This window comes from Parus major, chromosome 5 (assembly GCF_001522545.3).
Source record: "Parus major isolate Abel chromosome 5, Parus_major1.1, whole genome shotgun sequence".
Classification (NCBI taxonomy): domain Eukaryota; kingdom Metazoa; phylum Chordata; class Aves; order Passeriformes; family Paridae; genus Parus; species Parus major.
The window spans coordinates 46,600,355-46,627,057 of NC_031774.1; the positions used below are offsets into that span (position 1 = coordinate 46,600,355).

A 26,703-nucleotide genomic window follows, 5' to 3' on the forward strand; every position below is an offset into this window, starting at 1 on the left:
GCGGGCCGCCCGCCGCCGCCCTCCCGCTCCCTCCTTCTCCCTCCTTCTCCGCAGGAGGAAGGTAAGGAGCTGCCGGCGCCGAGAAAGACCCGTGGCGATGAAGAGCGTCTCGCCCGGGGCGAGGGTCCGGCGGGAGGTGTGCGCGGGCGGTCGCCGGAGGATGAGCCCCAGTGGGTGAAAGGGTCTGAGAACCATCGCGGATGTGCCCACAAGCTGCAAGCTGGAGTTGGGTCTGAAAATGGGGAATAACAATGAATAAACTGTTGCCTCAGCCTCTTTCGGTATAACCAGGAGCTAGGGCTTCTCTTCTGGCTAGTGCTCAAGGACAGGATTGAAACGCGGTGGTGTTTACCTTCTTAAATCTCCTGCTGTTTTGATAGTGTTTGTGCTTTCAGTATGTACATACCTTGTGACGGTTTGTTTTCCTCGAAGGCGACAACTCGTGAGCCAGCTCGGATATGCCAAACTGCTGGAAAAAAACAGCCAGAGGCTTATTTAGCGCGTAAACGCAAACCTGGGGTTCAAGTTTTAGCCCTGTGGATTAACAGCTACTCTCACGAATTTTTCAGTAGTCCTACTAAATGTACTGTGGGGGTAATGAAGGGAAACGAGCAGCTGAGTTATATAGATGCATCTTAAGACTGCAATAGCGTTCTCAAGTGTTTACTGTTCCTTTTCAGGTATTTACTGTTCCATTTCAGGTTATTTGCGTCCCTGTATGCCTGCCTTTTTTAGCCACCGTGTATGCAGCACTCTGAGGGCCAGAACAATTTCCCCACAGCTGCCTTGATCAGATTCTGTCATGTCAGGGTTGAGGATGTCCCTCAGTTAGGTAAAATCAGGAAGTAAATTTTTCAGGATTGCCAACCACACTGGCAGATTAGTCTGACTTAGGGTGATTTAGAATGGTGTAATGATTTTGTATCATTTATGGTAAATTCTCTAATGCTTCCATGAATTGTACTGTTTTCTATGCATAATTAATTTTTCAGTAAGCACTTGTGTCTGGTGTTTTAGAGGCCTGGTATATTTTCTTGAAACAGCACTACATAGAAGGATTTTACCCTTCTGAAAAAACATTTTTTTTCAGAGAACCCTAGTCAGGTACAGAGAAGCAGTAGTTCTCCCTGCCCTGTGCAAGGGCTGTTTGGAGGGAAAGAAGTGATGATTTCTGTGGAGGTACTTCAGCTGGAGTGTTTGTAACTGGTTTGAAGAGTGTTTCCAGTCACCTAGACCCATTCAGCCAGCTGGAGATTTGAAGCAGATCAAACTGAGCCCAGTAGTGTCTGTGGGGCTCCAATAATTTGTGTTTTTTCTGAAGAGTGCCCGATGGTGAGTGTCTGGTTTGTTTTGTGCCGAGGCATTGAGCAGTGCAGGTGTGCAGCTCAAGTTCCTCTGGAAGGCCTGTGGCAAGTGTCTGCACAGGGACAGTGGGAATGTATTTAGGAGCAAGTAGCATGGCTATAGCACCTTCCTGTGTGCAAGTACATACCTTTAGTACAGCCTAACCCTTGAACCTCACATTCAAATTGAAAACATCCCTTTCTGTGGTTCATTAATGGGCACTCAGCTACAGCTTAATACAACTGGATGTTGCTGCAGCACAGGCAAGCAGTCATGGTACCATTACTAGCTGTTTAGCAGCATGTTTGTCTTGCAGGCATCAAAGAACTTTCAAAACTTTACGTATTTATAGAAAATCTTATCCCCACTGTATGTCTAGAGACATTGAGGGCAGATGGGGTAAGGAACTTGCCCAATTGATGACTTCTGTTTTGTTCCCTGAGTACCTGAATTTAGCCAGGTATATCCTGATAGCCAGCAGACCCTAAACTATGCAGAGGCATCAGTAGAGCTTCTTATATTGTTGCCATTAACCTGTTGCTGGCAGAGTAATGATTTTCTATGATCAGGTCTTCAGAAATTGATGTGCATGCTGTTTTAACTAATGTGTAATGAAAAGTTACAGAAAATTAATTTGTGAAAACCAAGGTTCCCTCTTTTTCACAAATTCACCTGTCCCCTCTTTTTGCAAGCTGTACTGAACATTTATGTCACCTTTTGTTTCAGGTGCAGAGCATGGAGAATGATGAACTTCCGCCAGAGGATGGGCTGGATTGGTGTGGGGCTGTACTTGTTAGCAAGTGCTGCGGCTTTTTATTACGTCTTTGAAATCAATGAGACTTACAACAAACTAGCACTGGAGCACATTCAGCAACACCCCAAGGAACCACAGGAAGGAACCACATGGACACACTCCTTAAAAGTACGACTGCTATCCTTGCCGTTTTGGCTGTGGACAATAATATTTTTAATACCATATTTACAGATGTTCTTGTTCCTCTACTCCTGTACAAGAGCGGACCCCAAAACTGTTGGGTATTGCATCATTCCTATCTGCTTGGCTGTTATTTGCAATCGTCACCAAACATTTGTGAAGGCCTCTAACCAGATCAGTAGATTACAACTGATTGACACTTAGCTCAACTTCTAGTGTCTGTTGCTGATTTGAAGCAATTGCACATGCTTGATCTAATCACGAGACTGAAGTTCTGAGTGAAGGCCAGAAGGAGCCTTTTCTTTCAAACTGATAAGCAATGAAGAGAGTAACTGTTTTCTATTTAAAACAAACGAGTAACTACAAAGGTTTTTAATTATGGATCTATCAAGTGGCCAGAGTGGAGAGCCCTGTGTGACATGTGATGGAAGTATTCCTCATTTTGCCTTAATGATGCAAAATTGCGACTCTCCATCTGAAATGTCCTGTGGGAAAACGTGTTTCTGGTCCACAACTTTATTCCTCTGTACAAAAAAGTGATTTCCTATGCTTTCCCTTGGAGTGAAATCAGTGAGATACTTCTTTTGTGGTAAATGTAAAAGGAAAAAAGAAATTAAGAATGTGATTATAAAAGCTGCACTTAACACAATTCTTTGCTTTTTTTTTTTTTTTTAATTATCTACATCACTGCTGTTTTTAATGAATTTTTGAAAAATAAATTTAGATACAAAATCAGGAAGCAAAGAATAAAGTTTGTGCAAACCTTTAAAGGGAAAAAGTACATTTTTTCCTGTGGTAGCCTACTTGTTTTCAGTCACAACAGTCCCACACTGTATTAGGCAGGCAGTGAGTTGTGATGCTTTAAACTGTTCCTATGACATCAAAAGCAGCCTATGCTGGCATTGGTCTGTAGTCTGCACAAAAATTCTTCTGTGTTCCCTTCTCCTATCATCTTGCTTGATAAAATTACAAGTAACTGAAATTTATGACCATTGTTATTTCACTCCAGACATAATGCAAAACCATGTTTACAGGAGAACTGATATATTAGGAAAAACTTTGAATTTGGGAAAGCTTAACTGGTTGGGGGATGCTACAAACAGGATGTAAGACAGATATGAATCATGTTTCTTCCAGAAATTCAAAGAAGTAAGATACCTTCTTATTCGTGTAATGAATGCAGATTTCTTCAGTCATACTGAAATTCCACCAAGATTACTTTGCCATAGTTTCAACCTCTGTTTTTCAATGCTATTTGGAATAGCATATTTTGAGTAAGACTGAACCTGTTCTTTCTTTGTTTTTTCTGAGAATAGGTATTTTTTTATTCTCAAATTTTCAGCCATGATGGAAGTAACAAATGTGAAAACAGTGCAAAATACACTTCTCAGAAGCAGTAGGCTCAAAAGAATTATGAACTAAACTCCTTGACTATAACTTCCAACTGTATGTGATTGTCCATACCTAATCACAAACGCTAATCCATTTCTGACTGCTTTAAGGGAGTCCTGGAGTGTCGTCTTTCTGTTGCTTTCAAAAGAGAACACTATTTTCAGTGTTGCTGTGTTTAAGCCTGGCAGTTCCAACACCTTAAATTTTCTGTTTGTACTTATTTGAGATATTTTGAGACATTGGTTTCAATTGTCAGCATTGGTGCTAGGACCTGAAAACAAGTAGACTTTGCAAGAAGGTTTGAGTTCTAAGTGCAATATGAAAAGGAGGAAGCTGCCATCTTGGTGTACTGGTGTAAGAGTAAATTATAAACTCTTACAAGTAGTTAGTATCTTGGGAAGTCAGAGCTTTTAAGTTGTGTTCTTTCTCAACTTTTAAAATCACCATGCTATTTATCTATAAAATAAAAACTTTTCAATGTTTATAAACACAAGTCTATTAATGCAGATATTTATCAATAGCTTTTCATTTTTGTTGTTTGCTTTTGGTTTAGTGGGGTTTTTTTTTGCACGTTTAGTGCCAAACAGCAGTGCTGGCCATCGGTTGCTGTAGCCTGTGCTCATGTCCTTCCCTCAGCATGCATGTTCAGTTCATCTTTTGTTTTCCTCTTATGCTCTGTGCCCTAATTACTTGTTTGTAGCCTGTAATTTTGGGGCTTGCTGGATGAAACTGAATCCTGTTGCTTCTTTACTTTTGTGTAAGACAGATACCTCTGGCTGGACTGTTTTTAACTTGATGTTGTAGTTCTAAACTCAACAATTACATTGTGTGCAGACAGAATTATTTGAAGAGCCAAGAGCATAAGAGGAAGCGTCAAAAATAGAAAATGATAGGAAGAACTGCCTCATTTTCTGTCATGCAAGCATGTGACCCTTGGCAAATAAATTAGCAGGCCTGGTGGGATGACCCAAGTCTGGATGGGGAGCATGTGCTGGGCATGGTGGGGACTTGCAAAACCGAGGCCCGTGTTCATAGACTTTTCCATCAGAAGCCTAGTTTTGGATTTAGAGCTGTTGACAGGCATGTGCTTTGCAACTAACTGTAGAAAAACACACAGTCTAATTCAAGCAAATACTGTGTGTGTAAGGATTTGAGCTTGAAGTGGAAAGCAGCAGGGGAGAACTATTAACATAGTGTATACAAATACTAGACAATGGGAGCAGAAGACCTAAGTTACCTCTGCTGGTGCTTCCAGCATTTTTGGCAACAGGGGAACATCAACAGGTGAAATCTTACCCACAGGGTAAATAAAAGGAGAGACTAAAAATTAATGATAAATTGGTTTTTACTGTAGTATTTAAAAAAAAATAAGTAGTGAAATAACTTTCAGCTTGATTATTCTGAAAATTTATAGGTATTGTCAAGGCTGATTATCTGAGGCACCAAAGACCTGCCTGTAACAGGAAATGACATCTACAAACTTGTGGGATAATCAAGCTTGAAGTTTTGCAATGTTCTGAGTTTTCATGTTCTGCCAACAAAGTGAGTAGCTGTAACACAAGGGTGATTAATGATCATCTCTATGCCAGTTACCCTGGATTTCTTCGTATTCATTTGTGTCACAAGATAAAGCATTGTCAGACTTCTAGAACATTACTCGAGCAGTCTCAGTGTTAGTTTCTTCAGCTGCTTGACTGTCACCTGACAGTCCCTTCCCATCTCAGGAATGTGCCACATATTTGTAGGTGCTACTGAGCCTGTCCTCCACTTCCTGCCATGGGGGAGCAGGTCCAGTGAAGAGCATAACACAAGGCTGCAGCCCTTCAAACTTGGACAAAAGTTAAGTTCCAATAAAAAGTGTTCTTTATGACATGCTTCTTTCAGCAGCAAAGTAGGACTGCAAAAAAGGACTTATCCCTGGAACAAAACGTTTCAGTTGGTGCAGAATACGTATTAACTCTCCTTATTTTCTCTTGCCTGGTCCATCCATTGTTCTCTTAAAAGGATACTCTCTAGTTTCTCTTACTAGTTTTTTTTTAAATCCTACTTTTTATGTCACACTCTTTGATGACATGCACTTTTCTACAAATGACCTAATGCACAAAACAGTTTAATAATTTTATAATGTAGTTAAATTTTAAGAACTGACTTATCTTAGCTGTCCTTAAAGATACCCCTATGGTGCAGTTTTCTTCTGGGAAGAAAGAGCATGCTACAGCTGTAAGAAGGTACTTCTGCTCAACTTGGTCCTCAAGGCCCATGTCTGGTCCATTTGACCAGTGTGTGTGCCCAGAACCACTGCTCAGGTGTTCACACTGCTGAGTGCTAACCTAGTCACCACAAATTAAGCCCCATGATGTCCCAGCTGCCAGACTACTGGGTATTTTATCAGAAAATATGATACTCATAATAGCTTGTGTATAAATTACCTCCTAAGATGGAGTGAGTGGGAATTAAATGGGCTGCCATGGGTGAATGGCATTCAAATCCTTTAATGGAAATGATGACTGCAGACCTCTCTCCCGGGAGCTAGAAAAGGTACTGCACTTTCAGACAACGCCCCAGTTACTGGGCATAATGGGATTGCCTCCTCTCCCTCACAGAACCATGAGTGCCTTGCATACTTGAGACTTAAAGTGGTTTTTTTAACACAGAACACTGCAACCTGTTAAGCTCCTTCATTAATTTAGCCTCAAAGTTGTTTGAACCAGCAAATTCAGTATTTCAAAACAGTTAAAATAGAGGATGTCATATAATCCCAGTCTTTGTGAAGGAGACATGCTTTGACATTTGTGTTGTAATGTTTTGTAACTAGGAGCTAGTTGATTCTCATCTAAATACTACTATGAATTTAGTATCACATCTTTTAATTCCATAAAACATACCAGCATTCTCCCCTTCAGTTTAGTGAGGAAATCCAGTAAGCCTCCTTAGGCCAGTAAAATGAAATTCTATTAGTAAGACATACAAACTGCACTGAACAGTGCAGATATGGTGAACTGAGCTTGTTCTGTGCCCACTTGAAGGTTGCTTAGATACAAAAGCACTCCATCTCTCTGAGGTGAAGAACACAGCATCTTTTTTTCCATTGAGGCTAACCTCCTCTGCCTAAAATTCAGGGCCACAGTTGACTTAGGGGCTCCCCAGATGGGGTTCAGAAGACAGCTGTAGGGGATTGGGAGGGTAGGGAACGACATCACACGTAAGCTTCCTGTGCCTTGTAACCCCTTGCAGCAACTCTCAGAAAAATGAAGTCTGTTGAGTTAGGGCACTTTTGCCACAAGCAAGCGTACAATTTAGAATTGCATCAGGTCCCCTGAAACTCTGGTGCTCTTGACATTTTAAAGTTTTCATAGCTACAGTAAGGACTAGCAAGGATTCTTTAAAGGCAGAAATTTGAGTGCTAGTTTTTGACTCAATGCTCACTGGTATTTTCTGGAGCTCAGGTGAAGCATATTCCTGTGTCCAGGCTGACTGAAAAAAAAGAAGTACCCCATTACTGGAATGTTACCTGCACTTAATCCTGTGCTAAGTTAGGGTCTGTTGCTTTAGACCAAAAGTTTTCAGTCCATGACATGCCAATGGACTGTTGACACTGTATATAGGTAGAGGCCACAGATTCTTGCCTAATGTTAAATGTTGCTATTCAGCCATCATGCAGTTTATACCATTTTTGAAGGGTTTGTCTGGAGGAAAAGGGAAAACACTGGTTTCAGATGTAGGTGTACAACAAGCTTCCAAAGCTGCAGAATAAAGCTCATAGATGTCATCACTAAGACAGATCAAGTGAAAGAGCTCTTCTGATACATTTATCAGATTATTTATTTGTACAAAGTGTTGCCTTTGTCATTTTGATAGGACGCTTCCTGCAATAAATTATCTACCCTCGAGCACTTTAAACATTTTATCACTTTATGATGTTACTGCTGGACAAGAGACCAGAGTAAGTTTAATTTTCTCTCACCCTCAGCAAATAAACCTCCTTAGCCTTCTGAGTTGGTCTTTTCAGTTATGCCTCCATCCCATCTGCCAACAGAGTATCTTAGAGTATCTGAGTACATAAATGTCAAGGATACATTTACTGGACCTATATCTGACTCCTCCCTGCATTTCAAACGAACGTAGACAATTTTGTCCTCATAAAAGTTCATTTATTTCTACACTTTGTCCTACGTATGTAAGTCTCAAGATTTGCTTCGTATATATAACAGTGTCAGGAGAACACAAGACAATGAAATTAACCTCCCAAAATGCTGTTCACACCATTTAGGCAGTTAAATTCTGCTAGAGAACACTCTTAGGCTCTATGAAGTGACTATGTAGAGTTTTATAACTGTTCACAGAGGCATTCGTGATTGATAGATGACTAAACCTTGTAGACAATAGACAAAAATAATCTTCCACTGTAGGATTGTACAGGAACGGGCACAGTTCTACATGCTTGTTAATTTTGATACTTACAGTGGCCTTATACTAATTTTTCTTCATACAAACACAAGCTGTCTTATACTTTTAAAGATCGTATTTGAAAAAGTAACTCTTTTCAGGTTTTATTGCTTTATTTTAAACGTTGTGTCACATGAATGAAGAAATACTGTGACTCGGAATAAGTTATTAAAAAACATACCAATCAGAAGATTTGTGAGAAAACTTTTATACTTGTCAACTAGTTAACCAAAAAACTGGCGTCAGCATCACACTGGCACCCCGTAAGCAACACGCTGCTCACACCCAGGCGCATCCTTTCGGAAAGGCTTCCGTATTAAAACAGTGTCGGGATGGACATTCCGCATTTAAACAGGAGCAGCAGCGCGGCAGGAGCCGGCCCGTGCAGCGGGCCCGGGACACTTACAGTCGGTACAGCCGAACGGGACTGTCTAGGCGCACACCCGGCCTCCAGCGCCGCCCTCACGGCTGCTGCACCTTCGTCCGTTTCAGGGGAGGGTCATCGGCGCTCGCCGCCGCGTCCACGTTGTTTTCGTCTTCGCCTTCATCCTCCTCGTCGTCATCGTAGTCGTCGTCATCCCCGCCACCACCTGCCAGAGTTCGAGCGGGTGCGGGTGAACGGTGCGGGGCGCGGGTGGCGCCCCGGGGCCGGCGGAGCTCCCTCGGCGCGCCCCCCCCGCCACTCACCGCGCCGCGCGCCGTCCGCCGCCGCCCGCTCCTCCTGCACCAGCGGCGCCAGCAGCTCCACCACCCGCTCCTGCAGCTCGCTCAGGGCGCCCCGGAGCCCGCGCAGCTGGGCGGCCTCGCCCTCCTCCGCCGCCGAGTACGGCACCCGCACCGTCCGTGTCCGCCCGTCGCGGCCCCGCAGCTCCGCCACCAAATCCCGCCCCAGGCCCGCATCCGCCTCCGCCGCCAAGTCGGCCATCACCGCCCGCCACTCACGTGCCCGCCCCGCCGGTCACGTGCTGGCCGCGCGGGCCGCCCCGCCCCTCAGTGACACACCGCCCACGGTCACGTGGGGCGCGCGCGATTCCGCTTCCGCCGTGGCGCCCCCTGGCGCCTCCTTGGCCCCGTGTTTCCCGCCTCGCTTCGCGCTCCTCGGCCTTCGCGGCCCGGCGATGGAGGCGGCGGCTCCGGAGGGTGCCGAGCCGGGGAGCGGCGCGGAGGAACCCGTGGTGTCCCTGGCGGAGGTGCTGGCGGAGAACGAGGAACTGGAGAAGGAAGCGCGGGCCGTGCTGGGGGGCAGCGACCACGAGCGCTGCAGTTACTCACAGGTGGGGGCGGGGCCGAGGGGCCCGGGGGCGGGCCCAGGGGGCGGGATCTGGAGGGCGGGGCCCGGGGTGGGGCGGGGCCCGGGGGCGTGATCGGGGCCCGGGCGGGGCTGCCCCCCTGCCCCCCGCGCCCCTCATGCCGCGGCCGGTCGGTGTCTCCGCAGGGCGCGGTGAAGCGGCAGGCGCTCTACGCCTGCAGCACCTGCACACCGCCCGGCGCCGAGCCAGCGGGGATCTGCCTGGCCTGCAGCTACGAGTGCCACGGCACCCACCGCCTCTTCGAGCTCTACACCAAGAGGTACGGGCGAGGGGGCGGGAGCGGCCGTGTAGCACCCTCAGCACCCGTGGCTCCCGATAATCTGCTGGGAATTGTTAAGAATGCAAACCCCAGCGTGTTCTCACTTAATATAAACCCTGAAATGCTACATTTTTCTTTCCAGGAATTTCCGCTGTGACTGTGGAAATAGCAAGTTCAAAAATCTGCAGTGCAAGTTACTCCCGGTGAGTTCAGGCAGGTTTCAGGCATTCGGAGTCAAAATAACAGTCTTGGGAGGTTGGTGCCTTGCCTCAGCCAGTGCTGACTCATGCGACGCCTCCAGTCTTCCCAGGAAGTTAAAAAATATGGGAATATTATGGCAAGGTATAAAACTGTTGAGGGACCAAAGGCAAATGTTGGAGGAGAAGGAACATTTGTTCCTTATCATCCATGAGTGCAGCAGTTCTGCATCCATGGTCAGCACACTTCCAGAAGCAGGTTGTGGTGTTTCTGCACTAATACATCTCACTAGCTTTAAGCTGTTCTGGAATAATCTTTTGGGGTGCAATTTTGCACCTGGATTAAGAAAATTTAGGTCTGTGCTGCTGTCAGAGGGACAGTTCAGTTTCCTTCTTTGTGGTGGCATTATTGCCCTAATATTTTGTCACCGGAGCCTACTGATGGGGTGGTTTTTTACCGTATTAAGCTGCTTATACTTTTATACTTAGTGAGCATTTTGAACTTGTCAAGTAGCTGGCAATCTTCTGGGAAGCAGCAACAGGATGCTGCTTGGCTTGCTTGCAGTGGTGCTCCCAGGATAACAGTCCAAACATTGAAGCGGACAATAGTTTTGTGTATGCCTATTTTATTCTGAGAGAATTGAAATGGATCCACAGCCAGTCAGCAAAGTAATGGTGCAGTGATCCCTACTGAGACACTTCTGACAATTTTAAGATGCTACTATTTCTCATTTGAGTCAGTGAATTGGATCACGTGGTTGTTCCTTCTGCTTCAGTGAAAATTCAATTGTACAGGTTAAGTGAGCTTCAGCATCTGTCCACTAATGTGTCTGACACCACAGTTGCAATTTGTTGCAAAGGTGAGCAGGCTGTTACCTCTCTTTGCTTTTAAACTTTATCGTTTCTTATGTGCCCTATCCGCTGCTCAGTGTAAAGCAGAAGTGACTGGAGAATATCTTCCTTTTTGTATATTCAGGCTGATGAAAATAATGAAGCTTTTAGGAATTAAGGAGGAACAGAAACTCTGTTTTTACTGTGTTGTCTATTGAGACTTTTTCCCTTTTGTCCTAGGAAAAGGGCAAGGTGAATTCAGGAAATAAATATAACGACAATTTCTATGGATTATACTGTACATGTAAAAGACCTTACCCTGATCCTGAAGATGAGGTAAGAAATACAAAATCCAGTAGTAATCATATATAGATGGTGTTTATGTTAGACACTGTGTAAAGGGTGGTCACTGAGCTGTTTTTCAAGGAAGATCCCACTTCAAGAAATCTTATGTTCCATATTGGTTGTCACGTGTTGTATGAAGGAATTACTTGATTATTTTTTTTTTAATGGTAAAGGATGTTCATGCCTTAGAAACAGATGAGGAGGACAAGTCATGATTTGGACAAAATAGTGCTGCAGTTCCCTGAGGTTGCAGAGTTCCCCTCGGGGACCGGATAATCATCATCTTGAGAAATGTGACTAGTGCAGAATAAACACATTGCACGTGTTAGGAGAGACCAGCACCTGCTTCCCCATGCCTGCAGCAATGCTCTGGCAAGGCTTCTGGGATGGAGAGAGTCTGTCCTGTCCCATAGCACTAGCTACAGTCCTTGATAGTAGCCAGAACACTTTTCTGTCTCTCTGAAATACTAAAACACAGCATTGGCTTTGTATGTGCCTGCTGATGTTTGCAGTCACAGAAAACAGGTGTTTTAAAGAGCAGGGAAGGCACAAGTCTTTTAAATACAAAAAAAAGCATTTTATAAGCTCCCCTCTCTGAAGTTCAGAGACAGCTAAAAACATTTCTGAAGAAATCATTAATAGTTGTTTTGTAACAAAGCACTTCATACTGTCCTATATGGTGATCAGTTAGGTTTGTTCTGGCAGGTTTCACAGACCTGATGACAATGTGAATATCAGTATCTTTCTTCTGCTGAGCTGTCTGTTCATGCACTTCTGTTTATAGGAAGAAGGATACCAGTAGTGTATTAACTTCTATTAGCTTTCTGTAAGAAAGACTTGCCCTGCTGGGAGGACTGGTTTTTTAGTAATAAATTGGATTTCCACAGCCTCCGTCATATGAGAGATGACGTGCTGTTGAACCTGAGGGCAAACTGACTAACAAAGCACAAACTGCTTATTAATGGCAGCTGCCTGTGAGGGGTGAAGAGGGTTACTGCAGTTTGAAACTTGTGAAAGATTCTGGAGGTTGCTATTAATGCTAATAATATGATTATTTATCTAGATTCCAGATGAGATGATTCAATGCATAGTTTGTGAAGACTGGTTCCATGGAAGGGTAAGAAAACTATAAACAGCAGAACTGCCATTTGCACAGGAACAAATTGGTTGGTTAGGTTTGTATGGTAATTCTTACTTGGGAAGTTTGCTGTAGTTCTCAAAAGAGATTATTACATGAGTTCCAAGGCATTTGTTTTCAGCTTATGCAAAGGAGCATTAAAAGTCTGATCTTGCACTGCTGTCCACTCCAGTTAAAACATACTGGGAAGAGTCCTACCTTTTTGAAGGTTACCACTACAGAATAAAGGAATAACTTGATAACTGTCTCTTTAATTAGAAAACTCAAATCAATGTAGATGGTGAGGAAAAGATTCTTACTGAGGCACATCATTATCAACTACCTGAATAGTTCTTCATTCAAATGCCTTTTAAGCTCTGAATTCCTTTAAGTAGCAAGGAACAGACTGTGCTGTTTATTCTTGATTTCAAACTTTGGGGAAGCCTTTTGAAAGCAGCCAAGCACTGTAGTGAGTGCCCTACTTAATGGGCAAGCATTAAGGATTCAGCCTCTTGTGCCTTGAAGGGCACAAGTGAAATTTCGTGTTTGAAGTTGCAGGATCAAAGAGTAAAAAAAAAAGATGATTTGCTTCAATTATGGTTTCTTGTAGATAAACTTCTTTTGTATTAAGTGCAGTAATGAAGAGTGTTGTACTGCATACTATGAGCTTTGCAGGAATGTTTTCCAGAAGAAAGCCACTAAGTGCTCTTACTTGCCCAGATAGTTTTCATCAATTTATGGACAATTTCAGTGTATGATCAATACAGATTCTTCACTACTGCGTGCTTGCTTCTTTTTGACAGCATCTGGGTGCAGTTCCCCCTGAAAGTGGAGACTTCCATGAAATGGTGTGCCAGGCCTGCATGAAACGTTGCCATTTCCTATGGGCTTATGCATCACAATTTGCAGGTAAAGAAAGTTAAGAGATCTGAGCCGGTGTTTTGTGAGCACGTATGTCTGATACGTGGCTGTTAATGACATAAGACTGGTTTTAAGTGGTTGGAAAAATTATACTCATTATTTATACTGGACAATCACCTTCAGCAATGGAACATGTGGGGTGCCAGTAACTTGTGTAAAAATACCAAACAGTTTCCATTCTTAAATCTTAATTCTGTGCTGCTTGCTTTTAGTTACTTTATCAAAGATGTCTAGCAAAAAATGGATGAAGTTTTTATGCTTAACTCAAGGAACTTAATTTCTAAACTGGATCAAAGAACTGAAGAGCCATCCTAAGGGAAGCAGTGAGACAAACAGTTCTTACAGATGCTCTGAGCAGCAAAGAGTGAATGACAGAGTGACCTGGAATGAATATGTTCAGTGTTAATCTGGGTAGGGGCTGGGGCTGTGCTCAGGACGCACATCCCCTATGGTCACAACAAGCCTCTCTCAGCTCCCTGGACTTAAAAGAACAGATGACTTGATCTCTGTGGAAAGAGCTAGTTTCTCATAGTCTCCTAAAATTGCTGCTTGTATAAACTGCTGATAATTTTCTCATGTGCCCAAAATTTCAATGATATTTTCAAGGATGGCTACCTGGAGCTCTTTTCCTTCTAATGTAAATCGTACAGAATGGGGCATTTGTCTGGTTTTGGTTTTCCTTTTTCTAACCAGCTTTGTTACAGGGCACATACTTAAACTGGCATCAAAACAGAAACTTGTTTTAAATAAACAAGAGATTAGCATATTTAATCTGTGGTGGTGTTTTTGAGGTGTTCTTGGAGAAAAACTCTGATACAGTCAATAAAAAAGCATGTGGCACTTACTGAAACTGTGATAGCTAGCAAGGGGTTTCAGGAAGGACAAGTATCTTAGTAAAGAACTCTCAAATTGTGATACCCTGTTCCCTCTCCTAGGGCTTAGATTTTGGGAAGCAGAGTATTTTAGAATAGGAGAAGCAGAGAGAATGTCTGGAGTGATCTGTACTTTTTCTGGCACAGTATTTTTACTTGTGGGTATGTATCTTCCAGTTCCTCCATTGACCAAAGCAAATTCCCTTGAAGATGAAGGGATTGTCCTAAAGGTAGAGGAAAGTGAAGAGCAGAAGAAAGAAATAAAAAAAGAAAGTGGAGTGGAACACCATGACACAAAGGAAGAAAAGCAATCAGAACAATTTAATGAGCCATCCACTAGCTCTGGGCCTGCCTGTCCTGAGGTAAAATGTACCTTCTTTTCTGACCTGCACATCTTCATGCTGCTTATAGTTGAAGTGAAGCCCACCTTGCTCTGTACAGGCTCAGAGAAGGGGTGGCCAATCTGTTCCCATGTTCCTCTTTAGTCACTGACCCTTCAGACCTGCAGTCTCTGTGGAGCACAGCATAGGCTGTGGAACAGGGCTGTCAAGAGGTGTCATGTCTGTTTGTAGATGGGCTGTCCCTTCTTCTCAGCCACCTAGTCAGTGCACTGAGGTGACTTCTGTTTGTTCTAATACGTGGTGTAGCTACACTTTCATCATGGTCCAGCTCTGAGTTCTTAAATACAATTATTGCAGTAAATTTCTACAGAAATTTCCTGTGGAAATTTGCTGAAATCACATCAGAATTCTCATGTGGATGGTAATACAGGTTGTTTATAAAAACGTGTTTGAGACAAAAGAAAATTCTTGCCTAAAGAAAATGCTAAAAAAAACAGGGTCTCGTTGAAGTGCTGTTATAGAGTGCTGAACATTCTCATTTTAATTCAGGTAGTTACTAAGAGTGAGGAGCCACTCTGCAAGCTAAAAGAGCTCCAAAGCAAGCCATTTGTGAAAAAAGATACTGCCACCTTTTGGCCATCGAACTGGAGGAGCAAGTTGTGCACTTGTGAAGACTGTTTGGTATGTATGTTCTCTTCATTACCACCACAGATGTGGGAGAGGCAGGGAGGAGCTGCCAGACAATCACTGAGTAGCTTTAGGTGAAATCTGTGTGAATGTTCTTAACACTGAAACTGCCCTTCACTCCACATAAAGATTCACACTGAATCCTATGGAATTAATATGGCATGGAAGGGCTTCTAAATGTTTGTATTTTCTTTGCTGCTTAAATCCAGTATTGCTTGGAAGATTTTATGAGGAGATTCTGAAATACTGGGTACAGATTCATCGTTTTATTTTTATTGTGGATAAAACAAGGATTGTGGGAGAGAACCTCCATCTGAGAAGTTTTGTCACATAAAAGTAAATTTTACTTTATTTTCCAGAAAATGTACTCAGAGCTTGAAGTCCAGTTCCTGACAGATGAATGTGACACTGTCTTGGCTTATGAAAATAAGGGTACCAGTGACCAAGAGACAGAGAGGAGAGATCCTTTAATGGACACCCTTAACAGTATGAACAGAGTCCAGCAAGTGGAACTCATCTGTGGTAAATGCAACTTCATTTTTAGAATCTGCTTTAACACACTGTAACTGAACAGTTTGCCACGAGAGATTGATATCAGGCCTTGCAGTGTAGTCTTGAAATATTTTTGAAGTAACATGTAAACAACTGTATGACAGGTTGCACACCTCAGTCAGGATTGGTCCTCTGTGGCATTACAACTTTAATTTACAGTGAGACACTAGATGGTGTGTGAACTTTCACCCTGTTTAACAACTTAGATACTGTAATGATAGCGATTTATTGTAATGCGAATATTTAAGCATTAATTTGGACTTCTGCTGTCTGGCTGATTTATCTTACCCTCGTCTGTTGTTTGGCAATCTCCTGTTGGCTGGGGACTGCCAGCCAGGCATCCCCTGTAGCTGTGCTGCAGAGCATAGTGACAAGGCAGTGCTGAGGTGTGTTAAACCTGGAGCTGTGTTTCTCTCTTCCAGTCAGGGCTCTGCACTCTGGCCAGGACAGTGTCCCAATCCCGAGTTACGGGCTGGGCCTTCCCACCAAGACCCACACATGCTTTTGTGGGGGGAAGCTGGGAGCAGGGGCAGTCTTTTAGTTAATTGTAGTGATTCACTCACTGATCTCTGTACCTTTCTCTGAAATCAGCCCAGACAGACACTCACACTACATAGGTTAGTTTCATGAATTATTAGGCTTCTTATGTTTACATTAATATTAATAATAATCTAATTCAAATGTAGGTTTGTCTGAAGTAAACCTAACAAATGACAAGGGGAAGTAGAACAAGTTGTGTTCTTGAGCCACTGTTAAACTAAAACTGGGTATCTTACTGTTTTTGTTTTTTTTTTTCCGTTGCCTTTGCTTTGCCATCCAGAGTACAATGATTTAAAGACGGAACTGACTGACTATCTCAGGAGGTTTGCAGATGAGGGAACGGTAAGGAGCAGCCTCCAGAATTTGTTTGCCAGAAAATGTGTTTTAAAGAACTGTTGAGGGCTGGGTGGTGAATACCATGATGTTCTCTTGTGATATTTTCTCTTGTCTCTTGGAGCTGCTGGAACTGCAGTAGAAATCAGAAATCCCTTATTTCATACAATTTTAACAATTCCTTAATGACATTGTTGAGACATAATGGGAACTTTACAGAAATCTGTCTGCAAGGTACTGAGAGAAGTTCTTGTATTTAAATGAAACTTCTCTTGCTCTAGGTAAGATTTTCAGGAAGAAAAGCTCTTTAACTTTTCTGGGTTTTTTTGCATCAAATCTAAACCCTTAGAAGAGTAAGGGCTGATTGTGATTATCAGTCTTATCAGTTGTTTTCCTGCAGGAATTTGCAGGCTGTTATTAAGTAAAACTTGCATTTTGTTGGCTGACTTGCTGTATTGCCATTCTGAGTTACATCCAAATGACCCTGAAGTGAACTAGTGAAAATCTTGCTTTGTATTAAATTTTCTGATGGTAAAAGCAAGAGGTCAGAGTCATTAAAATACCACTGGGAGCTTTGCTCCATGTGTTTGTTGTGCCTTTGGGGAACTCGTTTCCCTGTTCGTGTTATCTACAATAGAATTTGGGCATTAATCCTCTCCTTCAGGTGCAACAGGAAAGCTGTACCAGAGAAATTTCAGGGTATTTGCTTTTCTGTGCTTTGTCTATTATGTGTGGAGATACAACAGGATCCTTTAATTAAGTTCTTGCACCACAACTTGGGTTTCATTGCTTCTCCTAGGTGGTTAAAAGAGAAGACATTCAGAACTTCTTTGAAGAATTTCAGTCTCGGAAAAGGCGACGGACTAACAGGATGCAGTACTACTGTAGTTAGACTGAGAGGGTTTGGGTTGAAAGGACAACTGGCAAAACAATGTTCACTGGCAAACAGAAAAAATATCTTCAGTTTTTGGCTTCTCATCAAAATCCAGCTGTCCAAGAAACATCATCATTTTGTCTTAGACTTCCTTCATTCGTATCACCTAAAACATGGGCTTAACAAATCCTTTCATTGCAGTTAGAGGGATTCCAGTACCGGTCGACTTTGCATTCCCGTGAATGCCGGCCTTGTTTCCAGGGGAGGAGGGTATTACCGGAGCAGTGTGTCCTGCTGCTTCCCCTTCGCCTCTCCCCTGCTTACTGCCAGGGCCTGGAGCCGGGGCTGTGCTAAACCGGGGGCAGGGAACGCGCTCCCGGCTTTCCTCCTTGGATGGCTCCGTTTCCCCCTTCGGGCTGTAGCGGTTCTGGGAGGACCCCAGCACCGAGCAGCCGCCGGTTCCTGCCCTGCCGTGCCTCCCCAGGGGCTGAGCCCAGCGCTGCTGCCTGCCGGCTCCTGCTGGGGAAGTGCTCCCCCGGCTGCTCATAAATGGGAAAGCAGAGCTTAGGCTTGATGCAATCTGGTTTTATACATTAAAAAACATATTTATAGTATTGGACAGGGATGGTTTCTCTGGTAAAAAAATTGTCAGACGATTTTAACTCACTCATCGGACCATAAACAATAGCTAGGAGGAGGTACTAAATTAGAAACTAAAAATGGGGGGTTGTTACGTGCTTTGATTTTAAACTCTAGCCTACAGCAAATTCTTCTACTTTATAAATGTTGCTAAAAACACTGCAGCATCCTGGTATTTTGCTATAGTATGGAATGTTCTTTTTATAACCACTGAGAATCATGGGACAGGAGATGTTTCACTGACTTTTAAGACTACACTTAGATGCAATTAAAAATTAAGATTTTGTAAGTTTGGAGCCTAATGTAGTTAGACCCAAAATGTACGTTAAAGTTCTAGTTTTTGAGGATTTCTATATCATGGGGTACTATTCTGCTTCCGTGTTAATGGTTTTTGAAAAGCAAAGGTGACTTTTATCATTCTCACTATTGACTGTTTCTGACCATTTTATTTACAAACAGTAGTTTAGCATAGATGCTCAGCTGAGCAGTTTCATAGGACATAGAGTATGCTGAGTTGGAAGGGACCCATCAGGATCATCACATCCAATTCCTTGCCCTGCACAGGACACCCCAAGAGCCACACCATGTGCCTGAGAGCATTGTCCAAATACTTCTTGAATTCTGCCAGGCTTGGTGCTGTGACCACTTCCCTAGGGAGCCTGTTCAGTGCTCAGCCACCCTCTGGGTGAAAAAACTTTTTCCTGATACCGAATCTGAACTGCCCTGACACAGCTTCAGGCCATTCCCTCAGTCGTGGCACTGGGCACCACAGCGATGAGATCAGTGTCTGCCCCTCCTCTTCCCCTCCCGGGAAGTTGTAACTGCAGTGGGGTCTCCCCTCAGCCTCCTCCAGGCTGAACAGACCAAGTGACCTCAGTTGCACCTCCTCATCCAGCTTCTCCTCAAGGTCCTCCTGGCCCTCCTTTGGACACTCTCCTGACATCTTTGTATGTACTTTACATTGTGGCAGCCAGAACTGCCCCCAGCGCTCGAGGTGAGGCTGCCCCAGCTCAGAGCAGAGCAGGACAATCCCCTCCCTCACCCGGCTGGTGATGCTGTGCCTGCTGCCCCCAGGGCGTGGGTGGCCCTCCTGGCTGCCAGGGCACTGCTGGCTCATGCTCAATGCCTCATCGACCCCCAGGGCCCTTTCCTAGCTGCTTTTAAATTTAACTCTGGGTATTGTACATGCTCTTTTTTGGTAGCAACTGTTACAGGAGCTGTAACTGCACATCTAACTACAATATAAAAAAATTAAAAGAACCATTCACTGTGTATTGTCTTGTTTTCTCTCAGTGCTGCTGGAGTGTCTTGTTTCCATCCATGATCCAGACAGACACAGGGAGCCCAGTGATTACCTGTTAGCCAAGCCACCAGGGTGTACAAGCCCAGGATTCATAGACCTTTGTTTCCCCCTGACCCAGGTGTGAAACAAGGGATTGCAGCCTGCTGTTAAGTACAATTTAGAGCAGGACAGGGTCATGTTTCTTCTGTGTTGCAGTTTCTGTAATTCACTGGAGGAGTGGGGGAGAGGGTACCCAAAGACAATTGTGTCTTCCACAGGAAATAAAAAGCAGTGAAAGGCCCCAGTGATCACAGAAATGGTTTACAGCCCAGCACCAGCCTTGCTGTGCTTGAGAAAATACAGTAGTGATGGAAGGAGTGAGTTCACATGTGGAACTCCTGTGGCTCCCGTTGCAGAACACAGGGCCAGAACCGACCCCGAGCACTGTCCATCCCTGGCATCAGCCTGTACTGAAGCAGGGTCCACCCAAAGGGACCCAGCTCCAACAGTCCTCCCTTCCAATGCTGAAAGCCTCCCCTCAGCAGAGACATCAGGCATCCTCTCCTCTGAGGTTGGCAGGCTTAGAAGCACTGTTGCAAAGTGACAGAAGGACTGTAACAAAAAATGTTAAAATTCTCTAATTTCGGAAGCTCCTACAACTCATCTTCTTGGGTGTGGGAGTGAAGGTGTCAGTAATTAACATGTGGGACCACATAGTTCTCGCTCTCCTCACCCACCTGTGCTCTGTCAGGATGTAACTCACAGTATTTTGCTCTCCTACACCAGAGTGAGACCAGGCACGTGGCCAGATGACACTTCTGAACTTCAGTCATTGCTCTGAAGAAGTGAGGCACTTGTTTCTGAGAGATGGAATGAACAGTCAGCTGGAATAGTCGGCAGGGAAACTGCAGCCTGGGACTGCTGGCTACTGAACACATCTGTCAGCTGCTCCCATGAGAAAATGGACACACGCTTCCTTGCACCCAGCTCTGAGCAGCCCCATTGCCTTTCACAAGGCATGGCCTCAGCCAGCTAGGCTCTAGCCAGAACTCAAAGAATTACTTTACTGAAACGCTTTTCATTTTTTATTAACTGCCTGAGCAGAGTGACTAACTTCAAATCCCTCTTTTACACTGGCTTGTATCTCGTCTTTGGTGTTCACAGCATTATTGTGCACCTTTTTCCCACAAGCCTTTAGACTCGGAGTGTGCCTCTCTGTATTGCTGGGCTCCTTTCCCCGGCCCAGCCACGGCAGGCTGGAGGGAGCAGGGCAGGGTGGTGGGTGCAGCCAGGCAGCAGCAGCTCAGGGGAAGCAGCCACACAACCACGTTCTATACAAGCCATTTATTTGAAATGCCAACTATACGTAGGATAAAGTCAGTGTTACATGCTTCTCAGCAACAGTAGAAAAATAGAACCAGTGAAAACCTTTTTACAACTGTAATGGTACTCAAAAGAGAAATGTATTGTTTTATAATGCATCACACAAGACTAGAATTCAAGTTTGGAGGTACCTAAATAAAAATACTATTTTTTGTTTAAAAAAACACTATGTACAATTGAAGCGTAAACAAGTTTTACAAAGTACTGGTTATGCAGGTTGTAGAAAAAACACTTGCATAGGACATGAAGTCAGTTTAAGAAAATTTTCTGAGCCTTTAGCATTGAAGGCACTTGACTTTATACCAGTAACAACACAAGGACAAGAAACAAATCCTTAACGCTGCCAAGGGCAGGGCTGCCTTCTGGCAGTACAGGTAATTACAGAAACCCCAAATGCGGTTTTACAGGTTTCCCTCTAAGCTGTTCCCTGCATCCAGCAGGGCCCAGCACCACCTCTACCATAGAAGCATAGAATTATGAGAACAGTGCCTCCAACAGCATTAGTGTTCTTTCAAAAAAACCCCAAACCAAGCAAAACAAACCAAAAACCCACACAAAACACCCAACCCCTCTAGGCCCCCACCCCTTCCTGAACCCAAACTAAAGAAACCCCTAAAGACATACATTTGGGACATTTTGGGATCAAAACCCAAGGCTTACAAGTACAGGTGGCCACAGCCTTAATTTTCATACATGAAAATCCTTAAGAACAGGAAAATACAACATGAAACTGCCAATCAACACAGCAGTTACTAATACACAACTACAATAATTTCGTGGAACAACAAAACATTTCAAAGGAAGAATGTGTTTTAGGAATTAAGTTATTCATCCATATATTAAGGAAAGGAGGAGTTGGGTTTGGGGCAAGGGGAATAAGACCTTTTTGCATGTTGCTCACTAAATGCAAGTCTGAGCTCTCTCTTTAATAGAACAAGGAGCATGAATCTCCCTCATTCAAAAAAACCATTATGTTTATACCTCTATCCTCAAGCAAAATAGTCAATAATCTGTCATCTCCATCTAATTTATAGGAGGAAAAGGTGTCAATTTCCAGCCTAGTCAGAAAGTGCTTCATGTAAACAAGGAGCTTCTGCACCAAAGTTTCAGTAGACAGAGAACAAGGAGTAGCAGGTAGCACAGGTACGTGTGGTGTGTGAGATGTAGGATGAACACTGGCTTCTGAATAATGCTGCCATGAAAAATGGTCTCGCCCCTCTGCACATCCCAAGTAGGAAATCCTGCTATGGAGTACAAAAATCAAGTTCCAGTAATTCAAGAAATCTTTCTTTTCCACTTCAAACCAGCTGCCATTAGCTGCCATCTTCTTCCCAATCCAAAATATGCAAGTGAAAACACAGATTGTCTACATGGCCTGATTGTCTTTGTGACCTCAGAAGGACTTGTCTTTTATTCTGCATCTATTTTTAAACTTTATTCATTCTTTTTTAATACTGCTCAGTTCCTGAGACTTCAGAAACAAATTTGTATTCTAAAATGCAGACATGTCCTCCCCAGAGGCATTTGTCACCAGCTTATTCCAAAGCCAAAGCATTTCATGATTTTACTCAAACCATAACCTCAAAACTTCTCATCTTCATCAGCCACATCCCCCCTAAATTTCAAGTTCTATCTATAGATCTCAGTCCCACCTCTGCCCAAGTACACAGTGCCACATCAACCTATGATAATCAAAATATCAAATCCTGAAGTACATCTATCAGTTTTAGGCAAAAATATTGAGAATACGAAGTTTTCTGAGGACAGCTGTAATTTTTTAGTAGTTAAACTGCCAACACACACATGATGCAAGTCCAAGGAGTTTCAGGGTTCTCATGTGTGCTGAAAGTTACTGGTTCAAGTGAGCTGGTCTCATGCAGGTGCGGATGAGACCCTCGTGTGCTGTTAGAGCTGCGCAGTCAGACAGCACTGTGCTCAAATCTTCTGAAGACACCCAACGAGCCTCAGCCCTGTAACCTGCAGCAGTACCATCCCCCCACTGACACCTTCCTGCATTTAACAATGCTCTACACCAGTCCCATGCAAACCCCACAGATGGGTGATGAAGCCAGGACCACCCAGTGCCTTGACTGTGGGCAAAAACAAGATAAGAAAAGCTGACAGAGGAAAAAAGTCTCCCCTACATCCACCAGACACACCACCTGCAGAGTTTAAGCAAGTTTCTGCTCCAATCCTACACCATGTTTTCCATGGCTGCATCTCAAAAGGAGCACCTGCAGAATCATCATGGAAGCAGGTCTATAAATGTGTCTGCAGGAGACACAGGGGTTATTGGTTTGAAGACCCATATCTTCATTTATTCAGAAGCTATTTGGTAGTTTGGAAATGCAGTATTCAATATATTCCAGTAACACTGTGTTGTTACCAGGCCCTTCATACTTTAATGAAACACTTTAGGTAAGAATCTGCCATCAATTAAAACCGAAAGTTGCAGCAAGATTTCTGTTAAACAGTATTAAGCACTTTGAGCTGCAGGAAATAATTCAACCTAACCTTAAAGCAGTCCTTAGGTCACACCTGGGACTATAGTTTTCTGCTACAGGGAAACTCATCATAGAAACTGCATTTAACAACCTCCCCAAACAGGACTCTACCAGCAATCACTACTCTGCAGTGGCATCAGATCCCTATCCTGAATGCAATGAATTTGTTGTTAAAACTGCACAGTGAGTATTAAGGACGTAGTTCATAACTGTGACCCTTCCCCTGGCGCTCTGCTGAACCCCACCCCAGCAGCAGGAGCCAGCCCAGCCCAGCATCCTTCCCTCCTCACATCCTGTTAACAGGGGAATCTCATTGCTGTGCTTTCAAAACACAAATCGGACAATGGAGGTGTAATTTAGGAGTGCCAAAGCTTCAGGCGTGTGGTGATGCTGAAGCAGTGACTCTTCACTTGGATTCTGCTCACGGAACAGCTGCACCTGTGGGGGCAGCGCCACGGGAGGCCAGGTAAGGAACACCGAACGCTGTCACTGCGAGTGAAGCCCTTTTGTAAGCACAGGCAGAGGAAACAAGGCCATGGGCTGTCACCCCGGCACCGGCGGGGAGGGGAACCCTCCCACCTGTTCAGGCAACAGCAAAGGTTCTGCGCCTCATCTTCCTGACGCTCCACAAGTTAGCAGGAATCCGCTCATCTGGTCTTTGCTTACCCACGGATGAGCAGCTGGAAGAACAAGTAATTACTGTAATTTATACAGTATTTCTAGATTTATTTCTAAATGAGCAGATCAGCAATTCTGGTCTGCGTATCTGCTTCCAGCTGACCATGAAGTTCTCCATGGTCACATCTGAAACAGAAGTAAACAGACTCAAACTGTCCTATTCCAGTGAATTTCACAGGAATTTGGATTCCTAAATATCCCTCTGAATTCTTAAAACCCCAAATACAATTCTTGAAGTGGGTTTGCGATGTATATAAAGGTAAGACCAGCTGCCAGAACTTTTCAAACAAAATATTAAATTGGATTCTTGCCATAGTCATAAAAATCAGGAAGATTTCAATCTAAACAAGCAAACAAAAAAATCCAACTAAAAATGTAGGTTTTTTGATGTGCTGTTCTTTGGAATTCCTATAATTAAAAAATAAACGCATTGTTATTATCTCATAAGAAAATACATTTCATAATGTGCAACCCAATGCACATAGGGAATCAGCATGTGAAAGGGTAAATGCAAAAGTATGAAAATACAGTCCTTTAAATGTGACATTAAAGTTTAACATATTAGTACAAAACTAATACACTAAAATAGATGTACAGGTGCAAAAGGCTACCAGGTTGTAGAAAAAAGGTACCAGTTTCTGCTTTTTAAAAGGCTTAATTAAATCTGCTCCAAAAAAAATCGCAACAAAATAAACCCAGAAGCAGCATTAAAACCGAACTGACAGCATGCTGTCTCTAATAAAGCAATGTATGTACAAAAGAAGTGAGCAAAGCTGAATTTTTCTGCTGGCATGACAGAATTTCTCTGACAGAAGTCAGGCCAAAAGTTGCAAGGAATGGGATGTTTACAACTCTTAGGCACAGAGAAATAGTGGAGGTTGCTTTCATAGGGCAGATTTTTTGTACAGGAAGTCTGGTTTGTTTGGAGACCTCCTTCCTCTGCTTACTCCATCTTCCCTTTCCAAATCTGCATTTCTCTGTGCTCCATGTTCCAATGGCTCATCATCTGCTAGTCTCCTACCGGGTCTTTCTTCTGGCACGTCTGAGCTGTACGCAGAGAGCGAAGGTCTGTTGGAGGTTAGCCCATAGGTTAAATCCGTTTCCATTTTTGTTCTTCCCCTGACGTGAACAGGGCCATTCCCAGCATTTTCCTGGGTAGCCAGTGCCAAGTCCAGCCGCTGGGGAGGTTGTTCTAAGACATCGAGGTGTATTGGCTCGTTCTTTTGCCTGTGTTGATGCCCATCTTGCGAGAGCAGGTATTCCCTCCTAGAATCCTCTTGCTTTTTAGGAGATATCTGGGAAGGTAGATAGGCTGACTTTAAGCCACTTGGTGATGCCTTATTGTGGCTGTACAAATCTGGGCCAAAATAAATGCCTTGTGAAGGCAAAGGACTGTGCCTGTTGGGTGCTGGAGTAGAGGGTCTGCATGCAGCATTAGAGAAGTCATAGAAGTCAGGATATTCCTGCGGATTTTCTCGAGATTCTATTTTTTGCTCTATTGCATGTTTTTTCCGAGAAGTAGGCATGTGTCTGTTCTGAATACATGAAATGTGCTGGGGTGGGCCAGGTCCTACCTCTGTAACTGCCTGGCTTAGCTCCGTGTCCACCGTGAGCTCTGGTAATCTTCTGTCTTTCAAAGACATTGCTGACACACCCATTGCGATGTCTGGCATCAGTTCATTAAGCAAGGGCTGAGTACACTGGAAAAGAAAAGAAATTGGTCCGTGGAAACAAAGACAAGAGCTAAACACAAATTGTATTTAGGATGGTTTTTGTCATTCAAAATGGCATTTTCTTAATCTACTTTAGTCTTGCCAACTTCAGCACTAGACCTGCACATTTTAAAGAACACATCTATCCACAAACTTCACCTTCCTGCTTCTTTTCTTCATGAAGCTGTTGTGTCACAATTACAGCTCCTCTTAAATGCATCTTGCCTTGAATATGCAGTAAAGGACACTGTACTGCTGAACTTCTTAAAGGCAGGCCTGCTTTAAGCCATTCACAATTATTAAACCAAACAGATACTTGGTGCAGAGCCTAACAAATGGCTTGTCACAGCACACAGTTCCAGTGCAGGGAAGCCACAACACACATGTGTCACCACTACAGACACAACCCTTCTGCCTGCATTCCCCATTTTAAAGCAAGTAAACTGCAGACACGTGTGTGCAGGACAGCCTCAGGGCTTGGGGGAGCATCAGGGCTCACTAAATCCACAGAGTACATGGAAGCTGTTGCGTGGTATTCTCACCTACCCCATGCTTGCCTCAGTGCAGAATTGCTCAAATTACAGCCTTCCAGACAGAAGAGTGAAAATTTCTACTTACATTTGTAATTTCTCATGAAAGCAACTTTAGTAATCATTGATTAATGGCAACTCACAAATTGCAGAAAGGATACAGAAGAAAAATATCACCTATATTAAGCCTATGTTCCTCCTTTCATTACTTATGGACATGTTCTAGCAGAAATATTTTTGATATGAAAAGGGCTACTATGTAGTTTCCTTAGGGAAGTCAGTATTGATCAAAGGAGAGTGACATGCTATGAATCCTACCTTTGACCAAACAATGACACACATTTCTAATATGAAGTTATATATTTTATTCTAAAATAGAAAAACAAGCGCAATATTTTTAGGACAATTGGCAATGGGAAGAAAATAAAATCTATTTTTCCAATCAGAAACTCAAGGATCAAATCTGTATCTAATGTGCCACAACTATGCACTGACAGTTTTTTCACTGCAGAAATAAATTACCAAATTTTTCATTCAGCACTTCCTGTATTTCACAAAGCTATGTCTTTACTGGATATCTTATAGCTCATTGTTTTTATTGCATCATATTGTAGTTCAGCAATGATAATGAGTGCTTTTAAAAACTGTAACAAACCCCTCTGTATCAGCAATTACCTATT

General features: G+C 43.4%; 4 protein-coding genes across 9 annotated transcripts in view; 2 read left to right on the forward strand and 2 right to left on the reverse strand.

Annotated features, from left to right (window-relative positions):
• The first annotated feature begins 6 nt into the window (after positions 1–6).
• On the forward strand, positions 7–5,326 carry TMEM251 (transmembrane protein 251). 3 transcript variants are annotated; one of them, XM_033515352.1, is made up of 2 exons: positions 7–61; positions 2,071–5,326. In XM_033515352.1, exon 2 carries the CDS (start codon positions 2,087–2,089, stop codon positions 2,480–2,482), a length of 396 nt encoding a protein of 131 aa, XP_033371243.1. In that variant the 5' UTR covers positions 7–61; positions 2,071–2,086; the 3' UTR covers positions 2,483–5,326. The 3 variants fall into 3 exon arrangements, with proteins under 3 accessions (XP_033371243.1, XP_033371244.1, XP_033371245.1); XM_033515353.1 differs by lacking the exon at positions 7–61 and adding an exon at positions 162–281; XM_033515354.1 differs by lacking the exon at positions 7–61 and adding an exon at positions 554–680.
• A 2,880-nt stretch (positions 5,327–8,206) lies between these two features.
• On the reverse strand, positions 8,207–9,368 carry GON7 (GON7 subunit of KEOPS complex). The gene is made up of 2 exons (XM_015629907.2): positions 8,804–9,368; positions 8,207–8,706 (listed from the first exon to the last, which is right to left on the reverse strand). Exons 1-2 carry the CDS (start codon positions 9,039–9,041, stop codon positions 8,579–8,581), a joined length of 366 nt encoding a protein of 121 aa, XP_015485393.1. The 5' UTR covers positions 9,042–9,368; the 3' UTR covers positions 8,207–8,578.
• Positions 9,197–18,107, forward strand: UBR7 (ubiquitin protein ligase E3 component n-recognin 7). Of its 2 annotated transcripts, XM_015629906.2 has the most exons (11): positions 9,197–9,390; positions 9,552–9,685; positions 9,828–9,888; positions 10,954–11,049; positions 12,122–12,175; positions 12,979–13,084; positions 14,146–14,330; positions 14,859–14,990; positions 15,356–15,518; positions 16,369–16,430; positions 17,221–18,107. In XM_015629906.2, the coding sequence occupies exons 1-11, from the start codon at positions 9,235–9,237 to the stop codon at positions 17,311–17,313; spliced, it is 1,242 nt and encodes a 413-aa protein (XP_015485392.1). In that variant the 5' UTR covers positions 9,197–9,234; the 3' UTR covers positions 17,314–18,107. The 2 variants fall into 2 exon arrangements, with proteins under 2 accessions (XP_015485392.1, XP_033371242.1); XM_033515351.1 differs by lacking the exons at positions 10,954–11,049; positions 12,122–12,175 and having other exon boundaries at positions 9,219–9,390.
• A 2,438-nt stretch (positions 18,108–20,545) lies between these two features.
• Positions 20,546–26,703, reverse strand: part of BTBD7 (BTB domain containing 7) — a 52,035-nt gene continuing 45,877 nt past the window's right edge. For all 3 annotated transcript variants that reach the window (XM_015629901.3, XM_015629900.3, XM_033515350.1), the window contains one exon: positions 20,546–25,481. In XM_015629901.3, the coding sequence (XP_015485387.1) occupies positions 24,666–25,481 (816 nt within the window). In that variant the 3' untranslated portion in view covers positions 20,546–24,665. The remainder of the gene's footprint in view (positions 25,482–26,703) is intronic.

Excerpts from the sequence above, each read along its gene's own strand:
- TMEM251 (XM_033515352.1), top strand. The coding sequence starts at position 2,087 with ATGATGAACTTCCGCCAGAGGATGGGCTGGATTGGTGTGGGGCTGTAC.
- GON7 (XM_015629907.2), bottom strand. The coding sequence starts at position 9,041 with ATGGCCGACTTGGCGGCGGAGGCGGATGCGGGCCTGGGGCGGGATTTG. Across the intron at positions 8,707-8,803 it reads GGCGGACGGCGCGCGGCGCG|GTGGTGGCGGGGATGACGAC; the intron begins GTGAGTGGCGGG and ends GAACTCTGGCAG.
- UBR7 (XM_015629906.2), top strand. The coding sequence starts at position 9,235 with ATGGAGGCGGCGGCTCCGGAGGGTGCCGAGCCGGGGAGCGGCGCGGAG. Across the intron at positions 9,391-9,551 it reads AGCGCTGCAGTTACTCACAG|GGCGCGGTGAAGCGGCAGGC; the intron begins GTGGGGGCGGGG and ends GTGTCTCCGCAG. Across the intron at positions 13,085-14,145 it reads TTATGCATCACAATTTGCAG|TTCCTCCATTGACCAAAGCA; the intron begins GTAAAGAAAGTT and ends TGTATCTTCCAG.